Source organism: Xenopus tropicalis, chromosome 7, assembly GCF_000004195.4.
Source record: "Xenopus tropicalis strain Nigerian chromosome 7, UCB_Xtro_10.0, whole genome shotgun sequence".
NCBI classification, from domain to species: Eukaryota; Metazoa; Chordata; class Amphibia; order Anura; family Pipidae; genus Xenopus; species Xenopus tropicalis.
In genome coordinates this window covers 43371876-43395125 of record NC_030683.2, presented here as the reverse complement: position 1 = coordinate 43395125, position 23250 = coordinate 43371876, and the positions used below count along the sequence as shown (strand labels likewise).

At 37.8% G+C, this 23250-nt stretch overlaps 1 protein-coding gene across 3 annotated transcripts in view; it reads right to left on the bottom strand.

Annotated features, from left to right (window-relative positions):
* psd (pleckstrin and Sec7 domain containing) overlaps positions 1-23250 on the bottom strand; it is a 320624-nt gene that overhangs the window by 265799 nt on the left and 31575 nt on the right. For 2 of the 3 annotated variants that reach the window (XM_031906335.1, XM_031906337.1), the window contains exons 2-4: positions 10620-10840; positions 5264-6337; positions 5077-5179 (exon numbers count right to left, since the gene is read on the bottom strand). In XM_031906335.1, coding sequence (XP_031762195.1) covers positions 5077-5179; positions 5264-6238 — 1078 coding nt within the window. In that variant the 5' untranslated portion in view covers positions 6239-6337; positions 10620-10840. The remainder of the gene's footprint in view (positions 1-5076; positions 5180-5263; positions 6338-10619; positions 10841-23250) is intronic. The other variant, XM_031906336.1, reaches the window with a different exon arrangement.

Below are 23250 nucleotides of genomic sequence, written 5' to 3'. Positions count from 1 at the left end.
ACATAGACCTTTCTGATAAAGCTTACTTAGTTTTTACCTTTCTTTCTCCTTTAACATTAAGTTAAAAGGATATCAGCATCAAACAGATATCACAGTTATATCTTCACACAATACTCTGCCCCTCAGAGCTGATCAAGGAACAGATGATTAGATTGATAGAAAGGGTCACCCCCTCTTACAGGATCTTCTCTGCAAGTGGTACGGAACTCCTATAGTCCCTAGGTCTGTACACTTGGTCCCTACTCTGGGCAGTAGTGCACTAAGGATTCTAATTTCATAAAACCTACTCATTGGAGCAACAGAGTCTATGAAAGAGTATACTCTAACAATGACTTAGGTTCCGATGTCTGCAACCTGTCCGCTCAGGTGGAATGTTTCTAAGTGGCTAGACCCAGGAAGGGGAGCTTATTTCCCATTTAACTCAGGAACCCCTTAGCTGTCCAAATCTCTAGAGAACTGCCTGAGAAAAGGGATAGTCTTTTTTACCAGTCCCCTAGAATAAGATTCAATCTTTGTTTTCCATTCATGGTGTAAGCAGAGGTATAATAACACTATCACTATGTAAGAATTATTAAATGACTGAGACCACTGAATCTTTGGGCTGAAGCTGAAGTTGTCGCGATTGCTTGCAACATAGATTCAGCAAGTTTAGCACTTTAATTAAGCAGATAAATGGGTAATGCCACCTTATTCCCAATGGGAAATACATGTGATTTTAATTATAACAGATATGCTAATTGTGAAAAATGATAAAGAAAATAAATGGGAAATATTAAAACTATGTTCTTCCCTTCTAATGGTCAATTTGCAGCCTGTACCAATTCTAGCTAAGTAGCAATGCTTTAAACTGATCTGTAAGTATTTTGCTACAGGGGGCAACTTGCCACCAAGATGATTATTTCCATTATCATACGCAAATGAACGTAAGTAATGAGTAAGTGCTGCTTACACAGGCTGAGTCCATGACTGGACAAGAGAGGGACATGTAATGCCCTGAAAAAATAATATTGACCATGAATGCAGCATCTAAATATCAAACTGCCAAACCATATGTACTGGGAGTATTATTCCTTTTCCTGATAATTTCCATTATTTTTAACAGTCACTTACATTTTTACAATAATGAATTCAGCTCATGCTCTTAAGTGAGGGCCTTAAAGGGGTGGTTCAGCTTTACGATAACTTTTATTTATGTTAGAATGTCCAGTTCTAAACAACTTTTCAATTGGCCTTCATTCTTTATTTTTTTAATTATTTTTTAAATATTTTTAACATTTTAACATTTTTATTGTAATTGATACTTTTTATTATTTTTTTTTCTATCCAGGTTCTCTCCTATTCCTATTCCAGTCTCTCATTTAAACCACTCCCAGTTACTAAGGCAACTTGAACCCTAGCAACCAGATAGCTGCTGTAATTCCAAACTAAAGGGAGGCTGAACAAAAAGTGAAATAATTAAAAAAAAACCACAAATAATAAAAAATGAAGACCAATTGCTAATTGTCATAGAATATTAATCTTTACATCATATACAGTGCTGTGGAATATGTTGGCGCTTTATAAATTCATGTTATTATGACTAGCCAGTAAAGCCAAACCAGTAAAGCCCAAGTTAACACACTATAAAATTGCTTAACCCTGGATTGCTTGAAAGATAACGGCAATCACATAACAGGGGGTTAATGTATGGATCAGGTAATAAGGGAGGAAACACAGATTATATATCATCTATATATCGTTATAACATCTTTCAGAATTATTTTTTGCTGAAGCTGGAAAACTTTTTTCACTGGAAATCTTTTTTCGAAATGAATAAGAACTTCTCCAGCAGAATCCTGCAATGAAATCCATTTTTAAAAGAGCAAACATATTTTTTTTTATTTTTATGGAAATTTAACATGGGGATAACTATTTCCTTGCTTTCCAAGGCACCCACAGCCATGTGACTTGGTCTCTGATAAACTTCAGTCACACTTTACTGCTGCGTTGCAAGTTGGATTGATTGCACCCCACCCCCCTCCCAATAGGCAGATAACCCGATAGCAGTTTGCTGACACCTATGCTGAAGGATTTAGCTGCCTAAACTGATAGTACCTACGTGAGCTAATAAGCACAGTTTGTACTGCCCTGAATTTTAGTGGGTAAATAGTCAAAACTCCCTATACTGCCCTCCAATAATTGTGTATTGGTATTTTTAGATAATTTTCTTTAAAAATCATATCATAAATAAGAACAACAATTTTAATTTACTATGCAATATTAGACTGTTATTATATTGCATATTATAAATGCACTTAGCACATTTCGCTTGAAATTGCCATAATATTTTGAGCACAAAAAATATTTTTTTGAAAACAGGTTTATTACATAAAATGAAATACTATTTGCACTGATGGATGGCTCACTAAATAATTTTATGGATTCATGAAATTATATGGACTGCTGTATTTTTTTTACTCCACATTCAGTATGTGATTTATATAACTATATATTCAATTTGCACAGTATGTGATTTATATAACTATGTATTCAATTTGCACAAATGAAAACAGTTCACATTGTGCATATTTTTTCTGTCCTCACCATTAATTACACTCCCCCAATAGTACATTATAACATGCAAATCTAACTGCTAGATGGGGAAAGTGAGTGGAAATACTGTAAGATGTATGTATAGTTAGCATTAGTTGCCAGAAGAGGGAGCTCCAGAGCAGGAAACTTCCCTAGAATCTTATGGAGAAAGAAGTGGGCCCATGGGGGAGATGGACATATGTATTTGGGGAGGCTACCAATATACCATTGCCTGCAATTGATATATAGCAGTTAATTTTTATTTCGTGAGGCTAAGCCTACCTAAATCACCAATATTCTCCTCCGTCTAGAAAGCCTAAGGTGCAGACTTTGTCAAGGCAGCTACAAAAGGTGGAGAAGATGCTATGCTCAGCCAGAGCAAGAAGAGTTTAGGTTGTACCAAAAAGACCCAACGCACACGCTCATACTTGTACTGAAACCCATATGCAATGCATTCCACTAATGCTTAGTGCAATGCTGCAGTCGAAAATGAAAATATAAGGCACTTGGTAGCTTGAACCTGGCATGAATATACCGAAAAGACTTAAGGTTACTGTTTGATAATTCTACCACTTCTTTGTACTCTTCTTCCCTTGATGGAGCCCACTATGGTTGAAATGCATTGGGCATTTTTTATGTATAATCTGCAGAAATAAAATGTTTTGTTTTGAGTGTGATATTGCTTTTGATGCATTTAATTACATATTCGGGATTGTTCTATGGGCTGATCCCTGTACATTAAAACCTCACCCCTGTTTGACTTGAGTGTGTGCTTCCCATTACTTATAACTGTATCTGTAAGAGAAAGACTGTCCAGTGAGGGAAGAACAGCTCTAGCTCTGCCAAGGAGTAAAAGGTGTTAGAACCCCAGTGGGTACACTTAGGGCCAGAGTGGATAGAACCGAGTTGATTAAGTGACCTTGGTTTGCTGTAAGCAGAAAGACCTCAGCAGTGTGTCCATAGACACCTGGGTAGTCTTGTACCAGTTCTGCTCTGGGTGTTGGGAATCCCCATGTGAAAAAATTCTGAAAGCGGATGGTAAAATTGGGATGGGACATACATTAGAAGAAAGGTTGTATGATGCTTTGAATGAACTTTGACCCTATTGTGTAACAACTGAACCTGTCCTGAATGACCTGCAACAACTTATAGGTTCCATGTACTGCATGTTTTGCCTAATGGTTAGTGCTAAAGAAATCACTGAAGTAGAGGGAAAGGGAAACTTCAAAAATCTGAGAGGTGGTAATTTGTTTGATTGTAGTTCTCCTTTAAATGAAAGTAGTATAAAAATAAATAAGCGTGGATAACTCTGCAAACTTCTTAAATTACCTTGAATTCACTATTGGTCTCCTACAACTGCACTATTTAAAGGGGAACTAAAGCCTAACTAAAGAAGTAGGGTAGAAATGTTGTAGATTATGTTTTGGACTTCTGTATCAGCCCAAGGCAAACACGGCCCTTTAGCAGTGAAGGCCTATTCCTCTGAAGATGCCCCCAGTTGCTCCCCATCTTTTTTTTACTGCTGATTCACTGCACATGCTCTGTGCTGCTGTCAGTTACTGGACAGGCGCCCAATATACTGTATATATACAATACGAGTCACAATATTAGTGATTAGTAATTAATACAGATGATTACTACATGGCAGCTCTAAAACCACTGCAATTAGCATCACAATTTAATAATCAGCCCTGTAGCATCAGCTTATATGACTAGCAAACCCTTACTTTCTGCTTGATAATTTGGGGCCCCCTAAGCTAAGCTTCCCAATGGCTGCCCAGAGCCCACTGAGCATGTGAGTGTTGCAGATGGGGAGCTATTGAAATGTTGAAACGTTAGGCTGGTGCAGTAAGTACAGTATATAAAATATGGTATTTAACCATAACTATTTTTAAAGGGGACATATACCATACATTTTTACAATGCACTAAACCATGTAAAATAATGTAAAATAGAAGTGAGTTTATCCCCCCCCCCCCCCCCCCCGCAGCAGCATAAGCAAAGAGACACAGAAGGAAGAAACTGGGAGGGGCTTTCCCTGCTACTGTTGAGTAAAGCCTGTCAGTCAGTGCTGTGACCACTTTCTTTGGGAGACTAAAGAGACACTCCAATCTTTCATTTCACTCTGGCTTCTGACTTCAGAGGTTGTCTATGCAGCTATAATATAATGACAGTTTTAGGAGGTAAAATGCTTTCAAAACATCTTTATTTCTGCATCATTTCACATTTTGAGGGGGGGGGGAATGAATATTATAACTGAATATGAACTTTATATAAAATGTCTCCTTTAGGGTTTAGTTCTCCTTTAACATTTATTTGTCATTGTATAGGATTTAGTACGTACATTTATATATTTAGGTAAGTCCTTAAAATAACTTCCAAAGTTGCTGCATTATCAATAGCATTTGGGTGTGGATATTTCTTAGAGTACATTTAGATTCTGTGTCAATACTTAATGCACCTGATGTGTGACTTTCAAAAAGGTAGACTAGTCATTCCTCTTACCTTCCTTTTGTGAATCAGTTGAGCCATAGAAGAATTCCCACTTTGCCTTTGCTATCTTCTGCGCATGTAATGAGACTTCTTTTGGAAATCCCCAAGGATCAGCCTGAATATTTTACAAGGAAATGGTCAGTAAATGTAAATAATAAGTATAAAGGTAATACTGTGTAAAAACATTGAATCATTATACCTGTTGGTTCGGTTCTGATTTTCTAGGACTTCTGACGCTACTTGACGATTCTTCATTCGTTTCCTGGATTGAAGACGTGATATGATCTTTACAGGCATTTCTATCATTTGCAAGTCTTCTTAACAATGGACTTTGTGATGGACTTGAGGTTTTAAGTGGGCTATTTGTAGATGACTTTAGGTCCAGTGACAGATTCTTGGAGCAATCATATTGACTGGAAGAACTGACAGATTGATTCAGATTAAAATCTTGAGAACTTGCAGAAGAAGGACTCTGTATCCCAAATTCAGAATGATATTTTCTTTGTCCTGTCTGAGGACTATTGCAAGCTAATTGTGTTCTGTCTCTAGAGTGTGAAGCTAATTTTAATTGAGGAGAGCCAACCTTTAGTTCAGTATTACTAATACAGTCCGGATTGACAGCTGATTTTTCAAGGCAAATGCTTGACTCTTTTTCTTTGTTATAACATGGACCTCTTTGGTCTTCTTCCTGTCGCTGTTGCTTGTCTTGATCAGAGTCACACAATGTTGAGACACCATTTAAAGTCTGAACACTGGATTTTTTGACAAATGTAAAAGTTACAATAGAACTTTGTCCAAGATTCTGAGGCAAAACTAAGGGTTTCCTACTACCAGGGGAATAAAGAGGATCATTTTCTCTGCTTCGGAGTGGACTACATGGTGCTGTTACTCTCCCAGATTTATATACAGTCTCAGAAGGATTACAAACCAAAGACCCTGTACTATTATACATTCCAAGATGAGAACGTCGGGTTTCAGGGGTGAGGCTTTTTTTCAAAACCTGGATTCTCCGAGAGTTGAGAGTAGGTGTAAAGCAACGTTGGGTACTACAAGCTGAATCAGAACTCAATGACGACAGCCATGGCTTAACATCAATTGCTCGAATAGATCTTGGAGATGAAAGAATGCAGTCCCCTTCCGGAAGAAAGTGAACTACCCCACCAGCCTGAGCCATAGTTAAAACTGATAGTATCAGCTACATCCAATGGAACCAGATACCACCCTATGATCCTTTAACTTCATGTATATGGCATTGATACATCTTTCATTAATTCTGAAAAAAAGGAAAACATTGTTTAGTCACACTATCCCAGTAAAGCATTGCATAGAAAATCTACTCCAGTTTTTGCACCGACCATGATCTCTTTAATCAAACGGAAATGCCAAATCATATGCTGAAACGTCACAAGGCAAACTCTCCTCCATCAGGCTCATTTTCACACATTTTAATGTACACATTTAATCCATTATTAAGCATACTTTAAGACTATGACTTTTTAAATCTAGTAAAAAGAAAATCTCTTACAGGTATTGCTATTTAGTTTAATTACACATTCCAGGCACATCACATTCTATGCAGTTCACCTCCAATTCCTTTCCTTTCCATTAGGTCATCATTATTGCTTCCACCACCATTTTTCCTACCTGTTTCTTTCTAACAATGTGGCATTCTTCTCTTCCAGAGCTTCTCTTACTGAAGCCTCCAGCCAGGCTAACCCCAGTGCCTCTTTGCTCACCTGAACAGGACTTTTTCATGTTGGTGTAATTCGCCTGAAGCCTATTCATCTGTCTCTTGGTCAGTGATGTTATATTCTAACCTAGATTATTAAATATATATGAATTCATTTTTATGATGGCTTAAATGATGGCTTATTTCTTACACTGGTCCTGGTTTAGCGCTGTGCCCCTAACTGGTGGCGTATCCATCAGGAAATAATCCCTCCTAAATAGCACAATCACTTCCCTGACTCGGTATTCCTGACTGCCTCATACATCCAGTGTATGCTAATACACTGTTGCTAACCTGTTCTGGCAATTCCTAGCAAATTGTGGCTGTCTCTCTCACTGGGTCCAACTTACCCTCCTCCAGGTGATGTTGCTTCCTGTCACACCTCTTGACTCCCTGCCTCTTACTCAGCAACATTTTATACTTTACGCACTATTCTTCACCCTGGTGGGCGGTGTCCTACATTACATTTTTATCCTCATTATATAATACAGTTGCCCTTGCTGCCATCTTGTGGCCGATTTCCCACTTTACAACAAATACAAATATTTTCATCTACAAACATTTAAATATTTCACATTTGTATAATTACAGCCTTACATTATCCGTGCACATTTTTCCAACCTCTTACAAGTTAAAGGCGTTTCAAGGGCTTATATACATATGAGTGAGCCCAAGTGCTAGACCACTAAGGGCAGCAAAACGTAATTAGACAATTAGCTATGAAAGTGAGTCAGAAACACATGGTATAACAGTTAACAAGGAGTAAATTACACAAGCAGTGTGGAAGAGAGACTTATATCCTCCCCACAATTCCTCAAAAGGACTGAACTATGTTACTGATGGAACAAAGTTCACAGTGTTGCCTGCACTGACCAGTGCCTCTAAAGGGCCCAAATATGATCCCCTTAATGCTTTTCTACATAGTAAATCTTAGTTATACAACACTCTATTGAACCACTCATTTTGTGTTAAGAGGTTAGGAAAGGTATTTAGTGGAATAGAAAAAATAAGTAGGGTATTGTAGGGTAGATGTAGAAGAGTGGAAAGGTATTAATGTATGGTAGAGAGAGGAAAGGATAACGCCTAAGGTAAAGAGAGGAGGGAGGAAAGAAATGCAGTTGGGAAATACATGAAAATATATGCACTTAGGCTACAACGAATGCAGAGTGGAAACAAATGCATGGATATAGTAATAGGATAGTAGAAACATGTAAAAACTATTAAAGAGAGAGAGGAGAATGGACAGAAATACACAATGTATAAATAAATGCAGGGTAGACAGGAGAGCATTGAAAGAAATGGATGTAGGGTAGAGGGAGAGTGAAACAAAATGTGCAGTGTAGAGAGTGGAATACATTGTGTATGACTGCAATTATTGAATGCATCACCACAGCATATTCTATGTGACCTTCTTTACACACATGATCTGAACACATTTAAAAATAACTTAACGTTATCATAAGTTATTTAGCTCCATTGCTTTCCTGTTGGGCACTTTTTGCTTAAGTTTTTTTTTTTAATATGTGTTTTATATGTCTGCTTTGATATTCTATGATTTACGGTGCTGGATACATCACAATTCCATAACTGCATAATGTAAACTGCATTAGCCTTGCTTCTACTCTTTCTCCTTTCATTTCCTCTTTCCTGGAAATCTATTTTATGTTCAGTTTCCCCCTAATCCAAGAGAATTTTTACCTAGCAGGTAAAAGAGATTACGGATGTAGCTCTGGAGTGAAAATATCTATATGTGTGTTCTTAAAGAACTCTGATTGGAGATCTGAGTGAGCAGGGAGCTTTATGCGGCTGTTGCTGGGAAGGCTGCTGATGTAATTCCATGCTTATAGCCATGACTGAATCTCTTGGAATCGAGCATGTCATTGTGTCTGAAGAAGGACATGCAAAGGGGGTAGTTTGTTTTACAACATCATTTGTTTCCTTGTGTTTCTCTGCTCTGGCCTGTTTATGAAAATTAAGAAAAATGGCTAAAAACACAGATTCCATTTTTTATACCTATACAAATACAAATCTGAAGTAAAATATCATAATGTTTATTTAACTGCATCACCCCCATAAAGAGACAATAGGTTACTTTTGATTTGATTCCCAAACCATCCTGTCACTTAAAAGAAAAAGGAAAGTAGGTGAGGTACACTCCTGCTTAAAGTATTACGACTGGGTGCGCAAGTGAACAGGTGAGGAATTAACCTGCATAAGTTCCTCTGTTTTGGTCCCGATCTTGCTCCCCATTTAAAGTTCAAGACTACCATACTTAATACTCAAGTAATAATACTAAGTTCATTCACTAAATTGTACCATATTTTGCCAAGAGCTTTTCATAAAAAGTAATCACACCAGCAATTGTCAAGTGATTGTTGTTTGAAAATGCTTAGAGATACCATTTGCTGTAACTGTCATCTTACGTGCACCGGCAGAGGAGCACTTGTAAGGATGAATGCAATGTTAGTCTACGAGGCACTGTTTTTGGCCTTACTTTAACAAATGGTAACAGCCCTGTATGTTATTACAGTAATACTATAAGTATACATAACTTCATCAATATTACAGACAGGGTTATAATTATAGAGGAAGCAGGCTGCTTGGGGCCCATGATGTTTATGGGGCCCAGTGAGACAGATTCAATATATGTTTATGAATAATGTTTTATTCCTGCAGTTTAGTTAAACTAAAATAATATTGTTGTCAGGCCCAGTTATATTATTGGTTATGGATATATGCAAATAATGTCCCATCAGTGGAACTGCTCAAACAAATTCTTTTACTGTAAAATAGTGTTCAACCCAATTCTCTACAAACATGATTACCATATAGGCTATGAAGCTGCTCTAATTTGACTTCTGACAGCATCACATCATTCACACCTCTGGCTTACTCTACAGAAAGCACAATTTCCTATTTTATATAACAATGAGACATGTACATCACCATGTTAACCTATTGTGTCCATACTGTGCAGTTTACTTCTCTAAATCCTTATAAAACCTTCACCTGCCCATGGAGCTCTGCAGCCTTTTACACTAGTTAGCCTATATTCTATCTTCTATTTAAAAGGCCAATAGATGCTAAAACTGTCCTGCGAAGGCATAAAATTATTTTTATGGCCTCAGACAAGGTAAGTGTACATAACACAAAAGCTTCTTCTTATCTAGGCAGGGTCGGAATGGGCCACCAGGACACCGGCTCTAGTGGGCCCTGGCGGCCCAGACCTGACCCTTGCGGCGCTCCCCCTGCCCGACCGCTCCTGCACTGACGCGTTAATTTTACGCAGGGGAGCCCCGATGGCCCTTCACCCCCAGTTCGACCCTGTATCTAGGCTTAGGAAAGATCCTAAAAGCATGACATGCTACTGTGCCACAATAGAAATTATAGCTCGTAGAAAGGTAGGAGGAATGTAAGAAACACCTTAGGTTATTAGATCAAAATTCTAAATGGATATTAAATATTTTAAATCACTGCAATTCTCAGGGCAGCCTTAGAGCTACACAGCTCATACCTCTCCTTGTCAGAATCAACAGAATATTTATGTTTTCAGGATATGTAAATATAGATTTTGGCCAAACAATAATATTCCATCTGACATGCTTGTCATAAGACTGCTGTTTATAAGAGTAAAGATGCAGATGAAAGACACCTGAACTGCAGGATATTAAGTTCTCCATGCAAGCAAAAAAAGATTTTAGCTGTGACTATACAACTCTGCTCAGAATAACACTTGAATTTCAGGTTCGGATAAAGTATTTTGACTATAATGAGAGTTTCCTGTCACACTATATTTGACAGTTTGAAAGCCCATCAGTATTCATACCTTTCAGTTTCATTCATGGGAAGTGAGAAATGGTCACTGCCCTGTAAATCCCCTTAACCAAGTGATGAACCTTTTCTGCTGAAAGGGGAATATACTTTAATCCGGTGGAACAAACAGAAGGTCCTGCCAGATTTCCAGCACCAAACAGGGCTCCTCTGTGCTCAGTAAGGATCAGCTTTGATGGATTGTGACATCTGACCAACGTTAGACTGAAATATATCCTAAGGAACAGAGAAGTGAATGAGCAACCTATTGAGCTTTTCCCAAGGATACAGACATTCACAGTACGTTATGTTAGGGAAGAAATTGTAGACACTTTTCTTTAGTTAAAAAGGAAAGTTTCTCTTACAGATAATACAAAGTTTGAATGTAACTTATCTCATTTACTGTGGGAAGATGGTGAATACAGTTCTTAGAGAAAATCTAAAAAATATGAGAATAGAATTCTTATTGTATTTAAACAGAGCCTTATACTGAAATTGGACTTATTTTCTAAAGAACCTGCTAATGCTTGTGAATCCCCGACTTGGGGTCTATTCACTTCAGGATGAAACACTCGAGTAAGATGCACAGAAATAATGGAATGCATAGCACAAAGAGATCCTGTCCTTAAACTCTAGTTTTTACTTAGTTACCGTGGCATCACATGCCGTTGTGGGCAGCAGCTGGTGAACAAGTGACAGGGGTAGCAAGTGGGAGTGGGGATTGCAGGTACTTGCCTTGGTTGCAACCTCTTGGTTTGGCTCTGGGATTAATACTATGGATGCACCGAGTCCACTATTCTTGGGTTCAGCTGAACCCCAAATCCTCTGTGAAAGATTCCGCCGAATACTGAGCCCAAATTTGCAAATTAGGATACCGAAGGGTTAGATAGAAGCGCACGCTTAAATTTTTTTTTACTTCTGTGTTCATGTGACCAAAAGTCATGTGATTTCTAGAATTCGGTTTGGCCAGGCACTTGGATTTGGCAGAACCCTATGCTGCCGTAAAAGGCAGATAGATAGATCATCACCAAACCCTGCATTCGGTGCATCCCTACTTGAAACACTGAATAACCAGAAGATAAAATAATCTTAATGATGCTCTTACAGCAACATCCTAATACTTGATCAGCATCAGTCTCTTGACAAGGCCCTATGTTAAATTCTACTTTATGTGATAATCAAATAAATATTTTTTTTGTTATTCTAGCTTATATTCTGTGCTTATGATACTCACATGTGCCTATTGTTTGCAGCATTGTTGCTGATCTTACTAGGGATGCACTGAACCCAGTTTTTCGGATTTGGTTGAACCCCCAAATCCATCGATTCAGATGAACACTGAAACAAATCCTTATTAGCATACTCTAGTTATGATTTGGAAGGGTTCATTTTTCACTTCCGTGTTCACATTTAACCCGAAAAAGGACGAATACCAAACCAAATCCTGGATTGGGCGCATCCCTAGATCTTACTACTGTTTGGTACCCCTCCATTTAATCTTGTTGTCTCATGTAACTAAAAAAACATTTTTAAATCTTTAGTATCCCTGAAATATTTTATGCAAAAATGTTTAAATCATTGTTTTCATAAGTGAAAAACAATAATGGTTTAGGTATGTAGCTATAAGTTCTCCAATGGAATGCTTCTATTTGTAGCCTACGCAAACATAAATGTCACCCGTATATAAAGTGATAACACTGCGCTAAGAGAAAGAATACAAATAAAGCTCAGCTGCAAGTCAACACCGTGGATCCAAAAGTCCATTTGTTTAGGTACTGTAACGGGGAGAGGTGATATACACGCTTGTTTTTACATACTATGAGACGCATATATGAAACATCTACTTTGTAAGTAGAATACTGCGAACAGTTTTATGCTGTTTTGATTTTACTACACCATTGTGCGTTTCTCTTTCCTAATTACAGAGTGCTACTGAGTTGTGGAGGAAGCGCACCTGTGGAGAACTTTTATTAAAAATGTCACCCGCCTCCCTTATAATAAAATGATAGTTCTCTCAGTTTACTGTGACATGTTGCTTAGTTTAAAGGACAAGGAAAGTCTAAGTCACTTGGGGGTGCCAAAATGTTAGGAACCCCCAAGTGACTTAAATCGCTTACCTTGTACCCCAGGCTGGTGCCCGTTAGGAGAAAACTGCACCAGCCCGGGGTACCTGTCGAGAGCACTTCCTCCTTCCTTCTCCCGCTGCTGCCAATTGTACCGGACAAACTCATGCGCAGTGGAGTGAGAAGCCGACTTCTCTGTTCAAAGTTCGGCTTTTCACTCTACTGCGCATGCGCGCAGCGAACGAGGAAGAAGGAAGCGATCACTGCTACCCCGGGCTGGTGCTGTTCTCTCCGTACCGGGGGAACCAGCCTGGGGTAAAAGGTAAGCGATTTAAGTCACTTGGGGGTGCCTAACATTTTGGCACCCCCAAGTGACTTAGACTTTCCTTTCCTTTAAGGGACAGTCACATGACTCACTGAAACTTGTGCATTATAATAAATAATGTACCCCCTGTTGTAAAATATGAGAATATTAGAAGTCACCTCAGAGTTCCATGACCTGTATAAAAGCACTTGGCCTTTGGCCTCGTACCTTTATATGGTCATGAAACTCCTCTGTGACTTAAAATATCCCAATATTTTACAATAGAAGGTACATTATTCACAATATAATGCTATTTAGACATAGGACACATTGGTTACATTCAGGAAAGCGTTTTTTTTTTTTTATAGTTTTACACTGTAAAAATAGGATATATATTATAGTAAACGTGTGGATATGGGGATCCAGAGGTATATATAGTGGGCTGATAATTATATTTATACATATACTAGGGATCATTTAGTGGGGTCAAACTTGATAAACTTTAGTCTTTTTACAAAACAACTTAACAATAGACAATAGAAAAACAAGAATGTTGGCTACCCAACAATTTAAGTATATATGGGTACAATATATAATGTTATAAATATATTATATATTTTAGAAATATCATATTTTAATTTTCTTTTATTTTTCAAAGTCTTTTCAACTAGAGAAAAATCAGGTCAAAATTCTTTATACAAAAGCCCTTATTCTTTATTAGGATACCACACTGCAATACTATTCAGAATGAAAAGAATCACCCAAAGACACACCTCATAACTACCCCTACCAACCAAGAGTCCAGATCAGGATAGAAAACCCATAGCCCATACACAGTCACACATACATGCACATGTACACATTGCACTGAGTTGACTGATTCAATTTGTGCCTGTTTTTCTATATTACAATGTGTTACAAAAGTCATTGAAGACATACATACACTAATGTACATTATTAGCTGCCCTTGATGAACATAAGTATAATCATGCCACATATTATAAATGTAAAATATTTCCAGATATTGGGAAGAACTGGTTCACTGGCCCAAATATAAGCCACAAAATAGAGCATTTTTTGAATCATTGCCCTAAAAGGACAATTATTTAAAATAAATATTATTTGTTGATTTTCTTAGGATTAAGAACTTCCTTTGATTCCACTGCTTCAATTACAGCCAACCAATTACCAACCAACCTGGGTTTAACCCAATTTATTATTATTGGTATGATTTTTCTAGCAATAGTAAATAAAACCAAATAGTAGCTGAAAATTCCAGCAGTGCACTGTATGTCTAGAACTGCACACAAAGAGATCAAGAGGAAAGGCAATATCTGCTTCAGCTGTAGTCTAGTGTGAACAGTGCCAAAGAAACCAATGTAGCAAAATTCTTACAGGCATCAAAATGCAAAGAATGTTAAACAGATAACTCAATCATACACTTTATTTATTGTACATGCACTGTAGCCTATGGGATATTTTCATCTAAGATATTATGGCAGAATACAGGGGAAGCAATTGTCTTTTTTACTAAAGCTCCAGTAAGTCCAGCTCTGTGCCCAAGTACACAGGGACATCACAACCTAAAAATAAAAAAATAAATCTAAAATATTTTTAAAACTAATGAAAATACATTTGGCTACAAATTTGTAGATGAAACCAGATGAAACTGTTTCAGCAAACCCTCTTGTGATCCAATCAATCAGCTTCCGGTCCACTTACATTTCCCAGCCCCTTCTGGGACATCCGGTTTTCTCCTTCTCCTACTCGCCGTTCCGTCCGATAAATACATTGAAAATGGGTGTGGTTCCCGTTTTATACCCTTTTGCCTATAGCGCCACTAGTGGCCGGAGTTAAGAATTGCACCTTACTTATTTTCCAGGGACACTGCCACCTATTGGTTAAATGTATATATAACATCCTAGCTATAATAGTTCCTGCTGCCACCTATTGGCCATTTACAGGAAAACATAAAATAGCAAAAAGGTACAATGATCATTTTTCCCTTCTTTACATGGTTATAAAGTCAGCCACAGCTACAGTAGTCTCAAACACTCATCTGCAGGCCACCAGTCTTCCCCAAGCCATGCAGAAGCCAAAGCACATTCTGTTTTGTAACAAAAAAATGCCAAAAGTAGTCACTTTGGATGACTATATTCAACCAGCGTCACACTAATCTTTACCTAAATGTTCAGAGCACGAACTTACATTTGCCACTTGTACAAAGAAAGAACAGATTAATATTGACCATTACATAAAAGAAGAGTCTCTTCCCCCTTCCCCCATTATTATGGTGGGGACATCCAGTGGTGGTGGTGGGGGTCAAACTGTTTTGTTCATGGCACAAGAAATCTCAGCCTTTGGTTGGATAGCCCTGATGTATTAAAAATACTGACACATCCGCAATCCTGACAAAGACTATTATATATATATATATATATATATATATATATATATATATATAAAGGAAACACCCATGTATAAATGCTAATTCATAACTGAATCCATCTACAATAATGCTGACACATTCTAAAGACATTACTGTACATTGTGGATATTGTAGTTGACTTATATTACATCAGTGAATTATAAGCCCTGTCCAGTACCACATTCTGCTGTAACTAACTCCCATTAACTTATTTGTAACTGCATTTGCTTGCATGCAGCCAACCCCCACCATTGATGTGTGGGCCCCCCACACAAGCCCAAGTCAAAATTTTCAAACTCTAGCTGTGACTTGGCCCAGTCTGAAACCCACTGCTAATGGCACAGGTTAATGGGGTCCAGCAATAAATTATTTTAGTTCAAGCTGACCAGCACATTACCTATCTCATGGGCCCTGGTAACATAGCAGTGCAGTACGGAATACAAAATCCTCAGGAGGCCCAGTTGCACTTAGGATAACACAGAACAGTTAATTAGAACAAAATGGAATCTGGACATTAAATGCCTTTAAAGGGTCATTATATCTTTTGTTTTCATTTGTCTAATGTTAATATAGTAAGGGAATGCATAATTATTACCCTTTACTTTCCCATTCTCTAAATTCTATGAAGGTATTACAAAAACCTTGCAGTTTCCATCTTGCCTATGTTGCCTAGCAACCAGGGGGGTTATTTGAATAATAAATGAAGGTTAAAATAAATGAAGGTAAAATAAAGTCTTTTTAGCAAAGATCATAGCCTGCACAAAAGCAGACCATAAATATTATGCCAGTACAGGTATCCCTTATGATGAACATCTTTGAAAGAAAATGTCAATGTATAGTTGCCCTTACATTAAAACCTTTAATACAGACATAAATTTGGAAATGTATCAACACGGCACTGGGCCCCACTCCAAATCTTCGAAGGGGATCAGCACACACAGAAAACAAGTTGGTTCCTCCCCACCTGCTTGAGTGTTCATGCCTGCTGCGGATAGTTTGCAACGGGCACTTTTTTAGGGACTAACAGTGAGTGTAGAGAAAGCAGGCCCCCTGATTCCGGCCCCTCTGTCCCCTGGGCCCCCTGCAATTGTGTACTGTTACTATTAAAGACAGAACCGGTGTTGGGTCATCGCCTGTGAGTCCTACCCGAAGGCATGGGCTCCAATGCTCATGTGTCCAAGGCTTTAGACTATTAAAGACAGCGCCACTCCAGAAACGCTGTAATAATGTAGATATGCTAATGAAAGTTCTTACTTTAGCACATGAAGCACATGAGGCCATGTTGTGTCACAACAACTATAAGCTGCCACTCACACTGCATGTTGTCTAGTTACAGTAGGGGAGATATGACCTGAGCCTGAACTGGAAAAGCCACTCATTGACAAAACCCTCTACCCACGTAGAAATAACCCGAGTGACCTGCTCATTCAATACTTCTATGTCAGAAAGTCTTGTTATATACTAAAAATAAGAGAAGACATTAAGGATATAGGAATGGTACTCAGGGGAAATAGGCAAGCATTGCTAGGGATTCAGTTTAGCTATCTTTCAACAATCCCTTGTGAAGCTCAGTTTTGGATACTCAGTTCATGACACCGTGTGTTTGCTAACATTTCACATAATCAGAGAGTACATAGCAACTAGTTTAAAAATACAGCCGGCTAAACTGCACCTATTACACGTGACCATTAGAATATTCAAGTAAGCTCTAGACAAGTCAGCATCAGCATCAGCATTCACAGCGGTGGACTGGACTTATACCACAACCCTCACATCCCAGTATCTGAAGGTGAAATGGGACTAGAACAAAAAATCTTGAAAAGCTAACAGTAATAACACAACACTCTTACTAATTAGCACAAGAAATGCTCTGCACACACACATTTTGTGTAATAGACTAAACCATCCATTTTCAACCTTTACGCTCCCTAGGCCTCACTTATCAGTGGCAACCCACAAGCCTCGTCCACCAAAGTGACCGCATGAGACAAAATCGACTCAGCCCCTGCCATTATAGCAGCCTGGATGTAAATCATTGATCCCCACCAAGCAGATATGGCGCTTGTTCAAGCTCTATTGATTTCCTTTGGACTTGTGAAGAGGAGATCTGTTTATTCTTCAGTGCTATTCCTTTTTCTGGTGCTACTTAACTGTGCTGTGGTATGTGATGGCTACACATGTGATACTGAGTTTTGTGTCTATACCCCGAGATGCTTCTTTGGACCTTTAGATGCAAAGGGCAAGCGGCCAAATTTTATTGCTTGTGCATAAAGACCTATGAGCCCTTCCACAAGCCATAATTAGAACAAATATTAAACCAAATGTATATGAACAAGGAGCAGCGAACCTAACCCCGACCCAGTGGGCAAAACAGAAAAAAGTGACAATATAAATTATCACTAATAGTATTTAAATGATCAATAATGGCTTAATATGTATAACAGATACAAAGCAGTGGCTGATAAGGTTCATACGGAATTGAGATTAAAACTATGGTGTCATCATAAAGGTTTCAAATACCATACAGTAGAATTCTATAGGCAATGCACCTAGGAAGATACAGAGGAAAAGGTATATTTAAAATACCTATTGATAATAATGCAAACACTAGTAAATGAAGAATGTCAGCACTTCTATGTCCGGGCATTATTGTAACCTCACCAATGTTGAATTAAAGGCTATAGAGTCACTAAACAAAGATAAAAGTACTATCATAAAAAGAATTGAATATATACAGGAGGCAACACAGTAAAGTAATATAAACAGTTTATTTGTGATGAATGTGGAAAAAATTGAAGGAATATTGGCTTTATATGAGTCAAAATTCTATACTTTATATATTGTCAAAAAAGACCTTGCATCTGCCAGAAAGACATATTTTCAGGCAGAGTGTTCTTTATAATCCATAGTTCACAGATTTCCTTAATAAAATAGCACTAGTGATGAGCAAATCTGTCCCATTTTACTTCACCAAAAAATTGCAAAACTGCAGAAAAATTTGTGAAATGGCAAAAAAATTGTGAGATTCAGCTAACGTATGACTTTTTTGATGTGCATAACTTTTTTTTTACTGTGACCCCAACTTTTTCCTCAGTCTGAGAATTTTTGTCAAGGCAAATTTTTTCCACAAAATATAACATGTATCTAAATGCCAATTGCACCCATTCTATATTCCATCTTGCAGAATATTTTTGCTAAGACTTTGGTAGATTTAGTACCGTTTATAGAAATAAGGGACCAATAACCAGTAAGGGCAAAGATACATGGAGGTACTAGTAGCAGCTAATTGTCACAGCTACTAAATATCAGAAAATATCCTGCCAAAGACAATACTAAGAATTGCCTCTGCTAAAACACACATAGAGACAATTATCATTAAGAGATTAGCATTGTCTATTTTAGTAGCCACGACAAATAGCCTCTACTAGTAATTCTGTGTTTCTTTACCCTAAGGGCTCTGGCACACGGGGAGATTAGTCGCCCGCGACAAAACTCCCTGTTCGCAGGCGACTAATCTCCCCGAGTTGCCTTCACCTGCCATCCCACCGGCGACAATGTAAGTTGCAATTGCGTATGCGCGGGTCTTTTCAATTGCATACGGGGCAGTGGGGGAGAGGTCCCCATTGCTCCGTATATGAGAAAAACTTTAATATTTTGGTGCAGCAGGGCGGCATGCCCCAATTTGTGCAGCCCTAGACCCGGGCCTTTGTGGTCTTTCCACAAATCCAGGCCTGACTATGGATTTTTCCAACATCTGCCCTTTTTGGAGCTCTTTGCTAAAAAGCTGGTTGTGACTGAGAAGTAAATAGTAAAATACTAATTTAAAATGGGAAAGTTTTATGTGAAAAAAATGATTAGAACCAGGTTCCATGAATGTCCCCAAGATTCGGTCTTACATCACAAAAAACAAAGAAATGCTTATTTGAAAATGAATTTTAAATGTTCCTGTGATCCTTTCACTTTATGATTCCCAAACAGAACATTTTAGAAAAATGAAAACTCAATATTTCAGTTATGTCTTATCCTCTGCCTTCCATTTGATTAGCAACTTGATGTTGGACAATGTAAAGGAAGCAGTATGTTATATATTCCAAATCCAATGTCATTATCAGAAAGAATAACAGACTACTGTAACTAATAAGCATAAGCAGGAACCTTGAAGCTGCAAAATTAGCTGTTTATTGGTCTTCATGCCCCCTGCCACAAGAAAGGAATGTGTGAGATTGCAACAAGTGAACAGTAATGAGTTTTACAATTTTACAGTCAAAACTATATTATTTATTAGCAAACGACTAAGCACACAGCCTGCTTTTCTTTTATATTGAATGCATGTTCCTCCTGAAGAAGATGTCCAACTGACCTCACCTAAAATGCAATAATTAAGACTAGTGACCAAGGCAAAACGAAGGAACAAGAAACTGAAAAACGCACCACTTCTACCACTCTAGATTTGCAGAGTTCTCAATAAACAGAGGTCACTAAGGACCCTCTGAATTGTGGGGTTTATTGGCTGTTTTGGAAATAGCTAAGGGCAGTGACTTCAGAGTGGTATGTTTCGGTGCACAAGGTGTGTGGCCGAGTCCAGGACATAATGGGTTTGTAAGGAGGGGTGTTGCACTTTTAATGGGTAGCTGACAGGCCTGGCACCTCAGGGATATGTAAGTACTCCAGAAAGTAAATTTGTTTGGGGGAGGAGGCAGCTTCCAGGCTAGCTGACAGTTATATTGGGCCGTTTTAGGGTTAAAGAGTTAATTGTTTCTTGTTTTTTTTACAAAACTTATGTTATTTTGTGTTTATTTATGTTATCCTATTTGATGTTTATGGAATGTTTCACACTAAAACTATACTCCTTTAATAAATGTTCTGTTGCCTTTTCATCCTACAAGTCAATGTCTGGTGTGGTTATTGGTGTTGGTTAAGATTGGGTGGGTCGGTATTTGACATGGGCTGGGCAAGTCCTGACAATGATTTTGTCAAGGAATATCCAGCTTGGAGGAGTGCCATCTCCCCAGAGCACCAGGCTAATCTACTCAGGAGGCCTGGGTGTACCTGTGTATTTTGTGGTTATTTCACATTTGATACCAATCAATAACATCTTTCTTTATTTTCTTTTTATTATAAAGTACAGATCATCTTATTTTTACCTTAAAAATCCCCTTCCTCCCCCTGAATCAGTACAGATTGTTGCAATAGAGCATCTAGCGCTGTCTCAAGTGACTGTACATGAACCCTATTAAGCCCTGTATAAACAAGGTAGTGCTTGTCAGGTTTATAGATAATGAGGAATTAATTATACAGAGGGTTTAACTGTATCATTTGCACCTTCTCCTCCCACTATTTCTCTGAATGACCAAAGAAAAACCAATAAAAACTGCTTTCAAGTTCACTGTTCTGCACTGATCGGTGCAAGAAAAAAACAAATACTATTTGCTTCTTAATTAAAACAGTACATAGAATGTATGTCAAAAGAGCTATTGCCTAATTACCAAATGTAAACACAATGAAGGCACGTAAAGGGTTAATTATTACCCACAAACAAAGTTGCTTTATTCATTGAAATATAAAGCACCAGAACAGAAGCATTTCAAATCTGTACAGAGCAAATCCCTCTGCTAATACTCAAAGTTAATTTACTTGCTATTATCTGCTAATATGTTGTAATTGTTTCTATAATAAGATAACAATGGTCATCAATGCCAAAACGGCAAGACGTTAGCAGTCTGTCAAGATTATGAATTTGTTGATAGCAGATCACTAAACCCAGCCTTACAATAACACAAGCCAGTGAGCCACCAGTTGAGCTCATTCAGCTAGTACAGGAAACACCAATTAGATTGAAGGGCAGAATGGAAAAGCAGATTGGGATGATATCAATAAATCTCTTTGAATAACATATGCCTGGCATCGGAAATAAGCAGCACGATTGCAGCGACAAATCTGCTTTCCTTTTATGACAGTTTGAATAATAGGTCTTGCTGTAAATGCTGTAACTTCAGACAGAGACATTTGTATACAACAGATATTATAGTAACATTATCCTTTCATATACATATATTCATACACTAGTAAGCATCGACAGACAGCAAGGTATTTGTTCAATATAATCAGGGCCAATTTATATATTTTAATGTGTGATTTAAAATATAAGTAGATACCTGCAAACCGGACTTATGTTTTGTTTGATAAAGCTTTATTGTGATAATTTGATAATGTGGTAGTGATACATCGATAGATAGACAGACAGATAAATAGACAGAGGGAGGGATAGATGATAGATAGATTGATAGATGATAGATAAATAGAAAAAGAGAGATATGATAGAGATAGATGATAGATATATAAATAGATAGATAGATATTTTTATATAAATCAAAGGCTCTGATCCATTAAAGAGAAGAGGGAATGTCAAAAGCCATGGAATACACAAAGAACACTAAGATAAATTAGATAAATGCATATTAATATACCATGACAATATAAAAATATGTCCCAATTGTCTATTTTCTAAACTCCCTTTTTAATGTTCCCAGCAATATACATTCACCTTGCTGCAGAAGTAATTAGACAAACTGACAGAAATACTAATGTTTTATTTCGAGACATTCTTTCTTATAGATTTTCTTTATGAGAAAACACCCAGTTTGGGAACTTAACATGCAGCACCCATTCCCATGTAAATGTTGTCTACGCCTGTGATTGTGATCACCAGCCGTGTGCTATTCTTTGTTATAGGGGTGTTTCAACATCACTAAATACTCTTTGTAATGGGGGGGTTTTAACCTTAATAAATATTACAGTTTACAATCTGAGATAGCCAAATAAAGAATTATACAGTGAAAAAGGCATAATTAACTATTAAACTGTCAAAGGAACGTGAAATACATCAGAAATGAGTTGCTAGCCCTAAAAAAGCTAAGGTAATATCTAAAAAAGGACTGAACTTAGATTTGGCACTATGGCACAAGGGGATGCAGATTCATTTAGCTAATTCATTCAGCCTGATAGACTAGAACAGGGCATTTTTTAGTCTCATATACTGTTCCCTCTGCATCTATTGTATGAAGAAGAGAGAAAGAGCTAAGATAATTAAACATCGGCTATAGAGCATAGTACAATACTCACAATTAGTGTCACGCTTGTTTTTCCCTTCTCTTCTCTCCTGTTTACAGCCTTGTCTGCCTCACAAGAGGGACATTTCTTGCTGCATGTAGCTGGACACACACACAGTAGAGCTTTTACATTCATTCAGCATCTCATTGCTGCTAGAGTTAAGCAAAAGGCTTCTACTGCAGGATTAAACCCAATCTTTTCTCGCTCCCTCATCCTTTGTCATTCAAAGGCAGGACGCCACTAACAGCCAGTCAGCTTGCGTTCACCGTAGAGGGGGCCTGTCTTGTCAGTTAAGACTCAGGGTGGCAGATGGAAGAAGTGTATTTGTCCTGGTGGCTGATGGCAAGGTCATAAACAAATAGCCATCAGGTCTCCACTGAGAACATAAAGTAAGGCAGCTAATTTCTTTCAGTTCTACTGCAGCAGGTTAGATAATGGACCTTCCTGTGTAAGAAGGGCAATCTATATACTTGCACACACTACCCTCTGTACCAATAAAAACAGATACTCAAATGCAGGCAAGGAAACACAGTGATCAGTATCCAATTGAAGGCTAGGAAATGTACAATAACTGGAATAAAAGTTCTAACAGCACAATTCTGAACAAAAGGTAACTTCAAGAAGAATTATTAGAAATAAATGAAGTTACATTGAAAAGAACACAAAAATAATATTTTTGGATGAAGTTACAGGTATGTGATCCATTATCTGGAAGAACATTATTCAGTAAGCTCCCATATAC